The 14,584-nt window shown below is 44.5% G+C and overlaps 1 protein-coding gene across 2 annotated transcripts in view; it reads left to right on the plus strand.

The window, feature by feature from the left end:
* Window positions 1-1,459: 1,459 nt before the first annotated feature.
* Window positions 1,460-14,584, plus strand: part of NT5M (5',3'-nucleotidase, mitochondrial) — a 45,968-nt gene continuing 32,843 nt past the window's right edge. For both annotated transcript variants that reach the window (XM_036032849.1, XM_028534552.2), the window contains exons 1-2: window positions 1,460-1,767; window positions 6,051-6,151. In XM_036032849.1, the coding sequence (XP_035888742.1) occupies window positions 1,498-1,767; window positions 6,051-6,151 (371 nt within the window). In that variant the 5' untranslated portion in view covers window positions 1,460-1,497. The remainder of the gene's footprint in view (window positions 1,768-6,050; window positions 6,152-14,584) is intronic.

Genomic DNA, 14,584 nt, shown 5'->3' on the forward strand with positions numbered 1-14,584 from the left:
GCTGATGTGTTCGGTGGCAATGGGCACTGCTGTCTGCAGCTGGCTTTGAAGTGCACTGAAGAATAAAGTGGACTGATGATGGGTGGGTGGATGGAGGGTGCACGGACTACGGTAAAGGAAATATAGTGAACTGTTAACTACAAAATCCAGGTGGTGAGCATTTTCCTCTGCATTGTACAGTTCTTTAAACTTTTTTGTATCAAAATTTTTATAGTAGAATTATGAAAAAAGATAAGGTGATGTCTTTTTTTTTCTATTCTATAGTGATGTCATAGAACAGAATGACTATCAAAGTGGAGAAGCATGGCAAGAAATTTTAGTCGGAAGTCAGAGAAGGAGAGGGAAGAGCTATTGCAGGTTTCACCTTCACTTGTGCACTCATTCACTCAGAACGCAGGCATGAATCAAACCTGGTCTCCATTTCCACCCTTGAGTTCAGGAGATGCCATTAGAGTGACCAGTTGTGCTAGGGTGCTGAAGACTTACTATGTGGCATGGGTCATGGGATCCCACAGCCCATGTACTTTCCCAACTGCCACACTGCTTTCTTACTGGCTGTCTCTCTGACCTCAGTTTGGATCACTTTACCGTACTTCCAGAAAGATCCAAAAATGTCAGTTCCATGAGCGTGAGGACTTTGTTCACTGCTTGATATCCACCATCAAGCACACCGGAGATACTCAGCAAGCATTGCTGCTGTCTGGGCCACTCGCCTGCAGGGTTTCTGCGTGTTCTTTCTCATCATGTGTGTCTCCTTCAGCATCGCCTTCCACAACCGGCCTTTCCTAACCACCCCACCAGTCCCTCCACCTCACCATCATCCCATTCCAGGGTATATCACAACATGCTTATTTATAGATTTATTTTAAAACCACCAGTTTTATTAAGGCTTTGTGATGTTTACAAGGTATGTATTTGTTCTAATATCAGCCTCTCCCCAGATATTCACTGTTTGGTTCCTTCACACTAATCACACTTCCTGGAAGTATTTTGGCTGTTTTGTAGGCATATTTGCTTTTTGTCTGTCTTTCCTTCCAACACCTAAGTTTCAGGATGTCAGGAACCCTGTTTCGTTCGCGGAAAAGTGTTCAATAAATGTTTCAGGGACACAGGCTTGCTCCGACGGCCTGCTCCATCCTCGCTGCTACAGTGGAAGGAGGGGGCCCAGGGCCAGAGGCCTGGGAGAATATGTGGAGAGCTGGAGAGTGGATGCTCCGGAGACAGTCCAGCACGCAGGCCTGTCTTCGAAGCCACGCTCCTCCGGCCCCCGTCTCCGCGCCGGCGCCTGTCCCTTGAAGGGCAGCGCGGCCACGCGCCTGGGTGAGGTGCACGCCGCAGCCTCGCTCTGGGGCTGGAGCCTGCGCGCTCGTTCCCCGCGACCCCCCACCCCTAACCCCCACTGCCCGCGCGCTCCGGCTCCAGAGCTTTCTCCTCCCCGCATCGAGTCTCTCCGCCGGCCCCAGCCCCGCCGGCCGCGGCTAGAGGACTTGAGAGGCCATGATCTGCCTGGGTGGCTGGTGCGCGCGGTGGCCCCGTGGAGCGGCGGTCCCGGCCGGGCGGCGCTGGGCGGCGGGTGGGCAGGCGGGCCAGCCGGGCGCCCGCGCCCTGCGGGTGCTGGTGGACCTGGACGGCGTACTAGCCGACTTTGAGGGCGGTTTCCTCAGGAAGTTCCGCGCTCGCTTCCCCGACCAGCCCTTCATCGCGCTGGAGGACCGGCGCGGCTTCTGGGTGTCGGAGCAGTACGACCGCCTGCATCCCGGGCTGAGCGTGAGCATCCTGCGAGTCCCCGCGGTTCCACCTCGGCCCCGGGTCCCCGGGGGCAGGGAGACCCAGGCCGGCATTCCCAACCCCGGGCGGGGCAGCCTGCGTGACCTTGCGTGGGTCACCTCCCACCCCCGCGGAGCCTCGGAGTGAATCGAAGTCCTGGAAAGGAGCCGGTGGGGGGGAGGGGGCAGCGGCCGGGCAGCCCTGTGCTCAGTTACTATTGGCTGTCAACCAGGACCTTCTCAAAATTCAGGGGACTCTGAAGCGTAATATACCTACCTCTATATCATCAGCTGACTTTGAAATTTGTGGCGTATTTACCTTCAAGTCTTCTATTTTTTAATGAAGTAAACATTACAAAAGTCCTCTTTAACCCCTGACGTAGGCATATTTCCATTTCTTCATTATCATGGATTTGTGTTTTTACCATTCTTTTCCCCCTTTCCATAAAAGCATAGCTCCCTGTGGAATTTGAAGCCCAGGGGGGGTTGAGTGACTTTGTGGGCCTCACACAGTGAGTCCGTGGTCAAGTTGACGTGGGATCAACTCCTCGGCTTCTCCCGGTGCAGCGCTCGCCCTGCCAAACCTGAGCTCTGCACACCGCCTCCCCGACCCCCGATTCCCAGTGTGCTCTGTTCTCCGAGACCGTGATGGGGACCGCGGGAGACGTCCTGGCAGTCGTGCAGACAGATAGCTCGGTTTGTAAATTTAAGGTATTTCGTGAAAGGAACAGGTTGTTTTTTTTTGGGGGGGGGGTTGTTTGTTTGTTTTGCCATGCACAAACTTAAAGCGTCTGGGTGTTTTTTGGCTTTCCTTGAGGCACCACTTCAGGTGACTGTCAGAGGATTTGATGATGATGATGATGATATTAGAACCTATTTTGTACCACCTGTTGGTTGCATTACCTCTTTTCTGTGAGGTAGACATTATTATCTCTGGTAAGGGGCTCAGGCAGGATTCAAACCTACGTACATCTGCCTCCCCAGCAGCCTTCTGACTTATAAAAGGCAACTTGACAATAATTTTGGTTTGTTGAGTGGGCAGGTGTTAAAAAGGAAATTAAGTGCTGTTTCCGGTTGTTAACACCAGGTATTTTGCCGGGCAACTTTCCCAGAGCCCAGGGCTGACTTCTCCCAGTCCTGCTACCTGATTAAAAACTTTAAACAGAGATACTCCAGTAATTTTTGCAGCCTCAGTAGCATGCTCTGCTGCTCTTTGTGCTCATTTATAGACAATGCTCAGCATTGGCAATACAGGCACCTTATTTCCTCCCAGGAGTATGAGGGGGAACCCCTCAAAAATCCCAGAATTATCTTCAGGAGGGTGGGCCCCTTGTAGCACATGCTTCCCCTGCAAGGTGAGTGTTCTAGGAACCCATCTGTATCAGTGCACCAGCTGGCGTTGTTGTGAGAGGCTGTGTTTGACCTCAGTGAATTTTTTTGAAGATTCTTTCAGTGTGTTTGCCCATCTCTTAATGGGTGATTCACAGCACACCTACCCACACCCACTAAGTGTTCATCAAAACTGATGAGCTCAAAACTGTTTTGAGCAGTAGAAAAACGTCTCAATAGATGTATTGCATCAAATGGAGAGTACTTTGAGGGTGACTGAAGTTTAAACATGTGAAAATAAATTCACAGTTTTTTATGAATAAACTGGGTTTTTTGCATCCCCCCTCATATAGTAGGGTGGTGAAACTAAGCCTATCCCCAACTCTGAAAAGGACAGTGGCTTTTTTAGTCTTTTGTACAGAGGTGTAGCCTCCAGGTCTAAGGAGATGAATTGCCATTTTCCAAGTACAAAGAAAAGAACAGAGCTCATGCAGCACTAAGGTGGGGGTGTTCTGAGACTGATCTGGTTTCTTCTGCTTCTGAGAGCATTGCAGAAAATCGGATTTTAAGAGATGGACACATGCCTTTTATCACCAGCACAGCTCAGCAGGGTATCCTTGTGTCTCTCCTTGGCCCAGCTGGCCCTGCATCTCTGGTTGAAAACAAACGACCGATTTACCAACCCAGCTTACATATGTAGGCATTTCTATGTTAGAAAATACCCTCTATGCATATTCCATTTGATCTTCACAGCACCCTGAGAGGTGAGCATGGCAGAGGTGGGAGGCATAGCTCACCTGAATTCATTTAGAATCTCGCACTGTTAGGACTGTTGAGGAGCTGAGCCCAGAGAGAGCAAGTGCCTTGACCAGGGTTCAGAGCAAGTGAGTGAAGGGAGGAGGGAAGAAATGCTGGGACGCTGATGGTGAGGCGAGGCAGTTAGCCCAGGGCCACACAGCGATAACCAGGACTTCTGACTGCTCCATGGAGCTCGTCTTCCACCATGCTACACAGCCTCCAGGGGAGTTAGGAGCCCCAACTCAAAGTTCTGATAGTGACACCCTAAGTGGCCTCGAAAAAAATCTGTTAGCCTCAGTTTCCTTGTTTGTAAGTTGGGGATAGCAATTCTTACCTTTTGTGGGATGTGAGGGTCAAAGGAAAAACATGTTAGCAATAAACACACATTTGCTTAACTCCGCATAGTCGCCAGTGTGACCTCAGTTACACTATACCCGCTCACCTCACATGGTGGCGGCACCTGTTCTGGGATGTGGACCTTCTGACCTGCCTGAGGCACTTTCTGCACAGCACGCAGGACTTGGGTTCTTGCTTCTCGGAGGTGGAAGTTTGTCTGTCCTTTCATTGTCACTTTACCCTGGCCCCACCCCTGGACAGGTGTGGCATTCTGCAAACTCGGTTTTGGCTCAGCAGCAGGAGGTTGAAACTCCTAGTCCAGGGTTGAGAGACGGAGGTTCTCCTGCTTGGCCACTGTGTTCCAGTGTGACATTAGGTAAATCGCTTCTGCTTCTGAAGCGATTTACCTGCTTGGTTTTCTCATGCAAATGAGGGACTTGGATTCTTGGCTTTCGAACTTTAAAGGCTGCAGAATTCTTTCTTTTAAACAATGTTTCTTCGAAGCCCAACCCATAACACAGGGGATAGAGCTGTTCTGATTGATGAGCCTGGAACTCTGACCATTTGACTATCCACCCCCAAAATATGCACCCACCCCTGCCCCCCCAACCATGGCATAGCAGTGCTCTAAAGGATCTCCATGAGTTTGTGTGGCTCTTGAATTTAAGGACTCTGGGGTGTTAACCAGTGGTCATTGGCATCAATTCAACACCAACAGGAATCCTCAATTTGCGGGGCAGTGAAGAAGGCAACTTTATTCAGTGCAAACAGCTCAATTGTGATAGAGCAGGGCTTCAAAAATAGCTCACTAGTGTTACAACTCCATTATGAAGCTGCAGGGCAGTGAAACTGGGGCACCCCTCTCCAGCTAGACAACTCCACTCCATTTCTGCCTGGTCTTGTCTTCCCTGGTGTGGGGATGTCTTCAGCAGCTCACCTCCAGCTGGGGAAGCCCAGCCTCCAGCCTTCAGTGAAAAGGGAAATCGACCTCTGTGCCAGAGGTGAGCTGACTGATATAGACCAAAGTCTGTGCTGGGTCCCTGATTGGTCTGTCCTCATGCAAATAAGGACTCCAAATCTTTACAGTTTGATTGTTACAAAAAATCACTGTCCTGGTTGATCAGAATGGAGCTGCTTTGATTGGTTGGTGAAAATGCTGATGGGAATATAGGTATACAGCTCTAATTAGATGAGGAAAGCCTTGGTCTTATTGGTTGAAATACCAGGAACTCGTTTATAACGGCTGGCTCACATGGGAGGAACATAGTTCGGGTAGGCAGTTTAGTGCAGGATTCTCCCTTAAGTGTGGTTTGTGTGAGAGACCCCTATGTAGATATGACTGCTAGGCTGTTTTTTAAAATGTGAGTCCAGTTAAGCTAGTGAGAGCCCTTCTTAGTAGGTGTCTTCTTTCTTAGGGTCCACAAGTGCCATGGCAAGACCTGGTCCATCCTCAGAGCTTCCAGCATGCCTCCGGCCATTAGAATCAAGCAAACATGTTGTTCTTGATGTTTGGTCCCTCGAAGCTTTATCTGTGCTTCCAGCAGAGCAGGCTTTGGAAGCCACAATCCCTGACACCTTAGCTGGCCTTTGCTGGACCCTTGCAGAAGTCAGGCCCTGCTTTGGGAGCACTGGAACTCAGACATACTCCATTGGATTCCCCTCCTGCCTGGAAATATGTCCTTGGGTGTGTGTGGGGGGGGGGGGCAAAAGGAATGTGGAAGGCCCACCCTCTTCTTATTAGCAGCCTTTTTCAGCTATGACATCCTCGTTGCCAGGAGGCAAGGTGTGGATGGCCCTGGACTCACCTGCTTCTCTCTTCAGGAGAAGGCCATCAGCATATGGGAGTCAGAGAATTTCTTTTTTGACCTTGAGCCTCTGCCAGGGGCTGTGGAAGCTGTGAAGCAGATGGCCAACTTAGAAAAGTAAGTTTGTCTTCCCACTCCAGCATCTGCACCTTCCTGCAATCCCTCTTTTGCTTCTACCCATTCCCTCTCCTTCTCCTTTCTCTCTCTTCACGCCCTGCACAGGGCCATGCCTTTCCATCATCACTTGACCTGATGCAAAACCTAACTGAATAAAACAGATTCCACTGGTAGGATATTAACATACTTTGATTCAGCAACTTGAGAAAATATTGAGTCCAATTTGACATGGTTCACTAGGTGTTGTAAGTTCATTTACTCAACAAATATCTGAGAATGACTTAGATACCAATGATGCAGAAACGAAAAAAAACATGGTTCTTGCCTTCAAGAAGTTTACAGTTCAGCCAGAGAGCAGATGTTAAACAAAGAATCATGCAAATGAAGATAATCATAGATTGTGATAAGTTCTGAAAAGAAAAGAGTACAGTGTATGAGGAGGTGTAATAGCAGATGTAATGAGAAAGGGCGGCAATGAAGCAGGACGGGTATCATGTGAGATAGCTCTGTTTTGTTCTGGTACAATGATTGGTTCTGTGGACTGAAGTCTGTACTCCACCCCCATCCCGTACCATCCAGTGAAGCCTGTTAGAGGTTACAGATGATGTGCTTCCCCGAGAACTTGGTTTAAATAGACTTATTGAGATATAATTCACAGACCATACACCCATTTAGAGTTGCAACTTGATGGTTTTTAGAATATTCACAGGGTTGTACAACTGTCACCACGGTCAATTTTAGAACATTTTCATCACCCCCAAAAGAAACCCTATACCCATTAGGAGTCACTCCCCATCCCTGCCCCTCCTTCTGTAGCTCTGGCAACTACAATCTACTTTGTGTCTCTGTAGATTTGCCTATTCTGGACATTTCATATACATTTAAGATAAAATGTGGTCTTTTGTGACTGGTTTCTTTCACTGAGCATAGTGTTTCCAGGTTCATCCATGTTGTAGTACAAATGAGCATTTTATTCTTTCTTTTGTTTTAATGGAATTTGTATTTAATTAGGCCACGGCATTTTCAAACAGAAGTTTGCCTCTACTGAGACACACTTTTCTGATTTGCATACCCTATATCACTTTTTAAAATTGAGATATGATTGACATATTATGTTCATTTCAGATGTCTAACATAATAATTTGATATTTGTGTATATTGTGGTCATTACTTTTCACTACTGGATAATATTCCATTGTATAGCTATGTCATATTTTCTTTATTCATCAGTTGGTAGACATTTGGGTTGTTTCTACTGTTTAGATATTAAGAATAATGTAGTTTTGAACTTTTGTACTTGTTATGTAAATGTTTTTTGTTGTTGTTTATTTTCTTTTTTAAAACTGTTTTTAAAAGATTTTATTTTTTAGAGAGAGGGAAAGGGAGGGAGAAAGAAACATCAATATGCAAGAGAAACATCAATTGGCTGCCTCTCGCATGCCCCCAACTGGGGCCCTGTCCCACAACCCAGGCATGTGCCCTGACTGGGAATCAAACCAGTGACCTTTGGGTTCGCAGGCCTGTGCTCAACCTGTTGAGTCATACCAACCAGGGCTGCAGTTATATATTTTCATTTTAGGATTGCTGGGTCACATGGAAATCCATGTTTAGCATTCTGAGAACCATCAAGCTTTTCCAAAGTGACCACACCATCTTACACTAGCACTAGTAGTGTATGGAGGCTCCAATTTTTCCACATCCTCATACACACTTGTCATTATCTTTTATATTTTAGCCATCCTAGTGGGTGTGAAGAGGTATCTCACTATGGTTTTGATTTGCATTTCTCTGATGGCTAAGGATGTTGAACATCTTTTTGTGTGCTTATTCGCCATTTGTATATATACTCTGGAGAAATGTTTATTCAAATCCTTTGCTAAATTTTTCAACTAGTTTGTCCTTTTTTTATTTTGACTTGTAAGAATTTCATATATATCCTAAATAATAACTCCCTTATCAGATATATGATTTGCAAATATATTCTCTCATTCTGTGGATTGTTGTTTTTTCTTTTTTTAAATTCATTGATTTCAGAAAGAGGAAAGAAGGAAGAGAGAGAGACATCCACTTGTTCCCCTTATTTATGCATTCATTGGTTGATTCTTGCGTGTGCCCTGACCTGGGATTGAATGCATACCACAGCCTTGGAGTACCAGGACAATGCTCTAACCAACTGAGCTACCCAGCCAGGGCATTGTTTTATTTTCTTGATGGTGTCCTTTGAGGCACACACATTTTAATTTTGGTTTAGTTTCATTTATTTTTTTTTGTCACTTGTGTATCTCATCTAAGGATCCTTGACCTAATCTTGGTCACCAAAATTTGCTCCTATGTTTTCTGTTAAGAGTTTTATAGTTTTAGCTTTTATATTAAGGTCTGTGACCCATTTTGACTTAATTTATGCATGTGTTGGAAGAAAGAGGTCCAACTTCATTCTTTTGCATGTGGAAATTCAGTTGTCTCAGAACTCTTTGTTGGAAAGATTTTTCTTCCCCTATTGAACTGTCTTGGCATTATGGTCAAACATCAGTTGATGATAAGTGTTAGGGTTTATTTCTCGACTTGCATAACTTTAATTGGTCGCAAATTTGCTTGAATTTAGCAACCTGAATGACAAATCAAACATAATTTGTGACTTGTCCTTCATTGTACCATACAAGTATCTCCCCAAATTGTCAGCTTTTACAGTTCTGATATGATAAATAGGCATCAGAGAAACACAAAATGCTTAGAGTTTGAGTTGACTGTGGATTTGTTTGATCAGTAATTTACCAGCACCTCTAGCCTAGGTCCTGCAGAGTAGTATATTTTATGTTGGTTTATCATTTGCACTTGATTTATAGTGAAGTAGTGTTGTGTAAGTTCTATCTGTCTGTCACAAGAGCTTGGAAAGGCAAAGAATATGTGTGTTTGCACTAAATCTTTTCAAAATTCTCTTCTTATCTGGACCCACATTTCTTGGATCATATTCACCTGACTGGGTTCTGAGGCGCTGGATAGAGGAGTGATTAAGGTTCAGTCCTAACTGGAGTTAGACTGCCCAGGCTCAGACCTGGGCTTGTCTGGAATCTGTCAGATGTTGGGTAAGCTATTAAACTTTCTTGGTCTCAGTTTCTTCATCTGCAAAATGAGGATGAAAAAGTCCTTGGTATAGTGCCTGGCACATAGTAGATGCTCTGTAAATGCTCTTGTTATTATTCTGTAAGATTTAATAAGTATGCACCTTGGCTGGTGTGACTCAGTGGATTAAGCACCAGCCTGCAAAGCAAAGCATCGCCAGTTCGATTTCCAGTCAGGGCACACACCTGGGTTGCAGGCCAGCCCCCACTGTGTGGGGCATGTGAGAGGTAACCACACATTGATGTTTCTTTCCTTCTCTTTCCCTCTTCCCCTGATGCAGACCCCAGCTTGTGGGGTCCGCCACATTGTGGATGAGGCACAAGAAATTCACACGGACTACCGAGTCCTGTGGAGGAAAAGCATGGCTTCTCTCTCAAGAGGAGAAAAAGCCTCCATCCTTGCCTTGACAAGCCTTTATTGCTTTTCTCCAGGCACATTACCTGGTGGTCTTCATTTACTATGCACAGGTTCGTTTTAGGTGGTTACCTTTTACAGAAAACAAAGGAGCCAATGCCACTAATTACATCACAGAAGAAAGATATTTGCAAATGCAAAGGGAAAAGTGGTTGAACCCCTTACACTCCATACTGGGGAGGTTTAGCACAGTCTTTAGGAAGTTACAGTAAGCACTTGCTGCCTCAATTTAGGGTGAGGGAGTTTTAGCAAAAGCAAGTCTCAAAGCGGCCTAGGTACAATGCAGGCCTGATTCCCCATGGGAGAACCTATCTGTGATTGTGGGTCCTGTCTGGGCCCACACCACACAGAACGGTCTCCTATATTCCCCTCTCTAAAAAAATTAAATAAATAAAATCTTTTTAAAATTTTTTAAAAAGATTTAATAGTATGCAAAAAAAGAGAATTCTTTAACTAAAACCATTGGGAAAACACTGAATTAAGGCTTTTTTCTGTAGGAATTTTCAGAGCTTTCCATTTGCTCATGTGCATTGTGACTCTCCACTGGGGTAGCAGAGGATGCAGCTTTCTTCAGATGTGTTCTGTCCTGAACACTTTCTGTCTGAGCCTCCTTGTTTACACTTCTGCAGAAGTTCCAGTCCGGGAAGTGTAAGTCTGGACCCTGATGGTGGTACTTCACCTGCCTTTTGGCTCTTCACTGGGGAGAAGATTCCTATAGTCATTGTTGCCCAAAGTCTGGACCAAGAGAGAGGTCTAGTCAGTAACTAAGCAGATAGCCGTGTGCCTAGTACCATAGCAGACAAAGACCAGGGTTTAACACATAGCTTAATGAAAATCTGTCGAGCCCCTGCTACGTAGTAGGCCCAGTTCCAGGTGCTGCAGATAGAGACGTAGACAAGAGAGTTTTTGCCTTCCTGGAGTTCATAAGTATACAAGACACTAGAATGTGGCTCTGAAAGGGCTGGAGTATGTCAGCACGAGTGAGTGGAGGGCGGGAATTCAGACAGGCAGGCTGTCATTATTATTATTACTGTTATTATTATTATTATCATCATTATCATTATTTATTCTATTACAGTTGTCCCAATTCTTTTTTCAATTTCCCCCCCTCCGTCCACAAGCTGTCATCTTAAAAAATAAAAAGGAATCTGCTGGGTGGGGAAGGCAAGGGGGGTTTAGGTTGGAGGGGAACAGTGTGAGCAAAGACCCTAACTGCCCACCGAAGGGACTGGCTCTTTGCCCTGCCGTGTCCTCGCTGAGCAGGAGACTGCGCCCCCTACACACCACCTCACACCCTGGAGAGCTTGTTTGGAATATCTAAAGTGGTGACTAATTTAAAAAAATTATTCAGTAATTTATGAGTATATTCTATGAAAACCTCACACGATGAGGAATCTGTGAACAGTGTAGTTGCCTGTTCACCCCCACCCCCTTCAACCCCACTCTTTCCACCCTGGCTCACAATTTGGTGTTTTGCTCTCAGACCTTTTACAGTGCACTCGTGTATGTATTTGTGTGTGGGTTTGGAAATTTCTGTGTTCCATCTAACACCCAGAGTGATACTTTTAAGCCAAATTCTAGTGATGTTGGTTCCCTCTTAAAACTCTATCTTGGTTTCCTGTTGCACTGAAATGAAACCCTAACTCTGCCAGGCTTGGGAAGAGTTCTCACAGCCCCGCCCTGTCACCCTCCCACCACCTTTTCCTGCTCCAGGCACAATGGCTTGCTTCCTGCCCAGTGGATGCACAGGGAGTGTTTCTGGTCCCACAGCCTTCACTCAGATTACATCATCTCAGAATGTTTCTCCCCTTTGCATGACCACGTCATTTTTATCCTTCAGTTCCGCACACCTTAAATGTCACCTCCTCAAAGAAGTGACCACAGCAGCTGAAGTGGCCGCCATCCCTGCCTAGCCTGCCCCGCTGCCCTGTTACATTCTCTACTGAAACTGTGTATCTATGTCTGTCCCTTTCCCTTTCAAATGCCATCCCTGAGGTCAGGGACTGTCTTGGCTATGGCTCTGTTCATGGCCTGAGAGTGATAGCTGGCACACGGTGCACACTCAGATTTTTGCTGAATGAATATTCACATAATAGTTGGGTTTTTTAAACAAACAAAAAACAGGAATGCAGTCTTGTTTTATATTATTCTGTAGCTTTCTCTTTTTTACTTAACAGTATCTGTTAGATATCTTTCCATATCAATACTATAGAACTCTTATTCTTTTAAACTACTGTGTAGTATTTTATCATGCATATATACCATAATTTATTTAATGATTTTTCATGTAGACATTTAAGTCATTTCTCATTTTTTCTTGTGTGTCAGGGCTACATGAGAGTCTTGGTGCACACGTGCAAGTATTTCTGTACAGTAGTGGGAAAGCTGGATCAAAGCCATGTGCATTGAAAATTCTGATAGGTGCCCAGTGGGACATTTTGTTCTTTCAGCAGGTATCCTACCATAGCAGTTAGCATAGTATATGGTCCACATAAAATATCCTCAGTCAATATGAATGGTCCTTGAAAGGGGCATTTGATGGGTAAAAATAACCAACACTTACTTGGAGTTCACTGCCAGAAAATAAGTGAGTCTTATCTGAATCTCCCCAGTGTTTAGAATGTAATGGATTTCCATGTGTGTCGTATAAAAGAAACACATGATATCTAAAGCAATGAGTACTTTCTGATGTGACTGCAAGTGGCTACCCGGGTTAGTCCCTAAGAGAAAAGGTTGAAAAATATATAGCTTATGGTTGATTTTGGAAAAATAAAATACAGAATAAAAAATCCTTTATAATCTCGATGACTTTGAAATCACCACTTTCTTATATTTTGGTGTTTATGCTTAAGTTTTCTTTCCTATATATTTTGTCCATAGTTGTTATCATATTGTATATAACTTCAAACATGTATCAAGCTATAGCAGTGTCAGAACAAAACTTGCACCTCCTCGGGGACTACTTTTGAAGGAAACATCACTTATTTAAAAGGATTAGTCTAGACATGCTTAAACCTGTGTTTAAACATGGCTGTCATTACTCTGTTGTAGAGCCTGGAATGAGGAAACTTACTCATTCGTTCACTAATCAGATATATATGTGTATGCATATATATACATATTTGTCATTTACCATTTGCCTGGCCCCGTACTAACACTGGGGATGTATTTGAAAATCAGACACCAGCTTGTAATAAGCTTTGTGAAGGAAATAAACAAAGTGACATGTTAGGGAGGACATGAAGAAGGGGCTTCTTTGGATGGGAAAGGTGGCCGTGAAGGGGCGGCACTTGACCTTAGGCCTGAAGGATAAGAATGAACTAAGCTGTGAAGTGCCGGGCACTCCAGCCCGAGAGAAGAGCTTGTGTGAGGGCTCCAGGCTGGCTAAGGACTCAGCTTGTCTGTGGAACACAAAGTAGACTCGTGCAGCCTGAACCAAGGGAGGGCAGTTGTGATGGGGCGCAGTGGGGGTGGGCTGAAGATAGAGAGATGTGACTGAACTTAGGTTTTAAAAACATGGGCTCAAGGCAATGCATCTGGATGCATATTTCTTTAAAAAGATACAAAAAAGATGTACAATAAGATATATAAGTGCATGAAAATTTGCCTTGATATCATTAATCATTAAGAAAATGCAAATCAAAGCCGCAATGAGAAACTAGTTCACACCCACTAGATATGATAAAGAAAGGACAGGTGATGGCAAGTGTTGGAGAGGAGAGGATTCTGGAATGCTCATCATTGCTGGTGGGGTTGTAAAATGGAGCTGTGGCTATGGAAAACATTTTGGAAAATATCCCCTGGAAATGTTAAACATAGAGTTATCATAGGACCCAGTGACCACACTCCTGGGAACGTACTCAAGAGAATTAACACATATGTGTCCAGTGCTGTTCATAGGGAGAAACAACCTAGATGTCTACCGATGATATAAATGCATTAAAAATGTGACATGTGCATACAATGTGACATTACTGAGCAGCAAAAAGGCACGAAGCACTGACATGCTACAACATGGATGGCTCTTGAAAGAAGCTGGTCACAAAACTCCACATGTTGTGTGATTTCATTTGTATGAAATACCCACAATAGGCAAATCCACAGAGACAGATTGGTGGTTTCCTAAGCCTAAGGGCAGAATGGGGAGTAACTGCTATGGAGACAGGGTTGATTTGTGGGGAGGTGAAAGTGTTCTGAAATTGGTGATTGTTGTAAAACTTTGTAAAGTCATTGAATTATACACTTAAAATGGGTTGCTGTTATAGTATGGGAATTATATCTTAATGGAACTGTCTCAAAAAGTCAGTCTACTCAATTTAACAAAAGGAACAAACTATTCATACACTTAAGAACATGAATGCAGCCCCAAAATAATGTTACTGGATGAAAGAATCCAATCAAAAAAGAATATATGCTCTATGGTTTCGTTTACATAAAATTTTAGAAAATGCATTCCAATTTACGGTGGTAGAAAGCAGGTCAATGGTTCCGGGACCCAGGAGGGGTGGGGTGGGCCAGGGAGAGATGACAAAGGAGTGCTGGGAAACTTTGGGGATTGACAGATATATTTATTATCTTGATTGTGGTGGTCTGTGTTTCATAAATGTCGGCACAGTATTGTGCCTTTTTAATGTGTATGGTTTATTGCATGTGAGTTACAGTTACCGAACCCAGCCAGTAGGGGGCTCCTACTGCTTTCCGCCTATCATGAAAATCTCCAAAGATGGAGTTCACTGGAAAAGAAAGGAATCTGATTTAATGGCAACTTTCTGCCTAAAATATCTGGGTAACAACAGTAAGGGAGGGGAAAGAAGAAGTCAGAGTATGACATCAAAAATAGTCTCATTACAACCACTACACAGGTCCAAGAACTGAAAATAACACAAGAACAAAAATCTG

Source organism: Phyllostomus discolor, chromosome 8 (assembly GCF_004126475.2).
Source record: "Phyllostomus discolor isolate MPI-MPIP mPhyDis1 chromosome 8, mPhyDis1.pri.v3, whole genome shotgun sequence".
Classification (NCBI taxonomy): Eukaryota; Metazoa; Chordata; class Mammalia; order Chiroptera; family Phyllostomidae; genus Phyllostomus; species Phyllostomus discolor.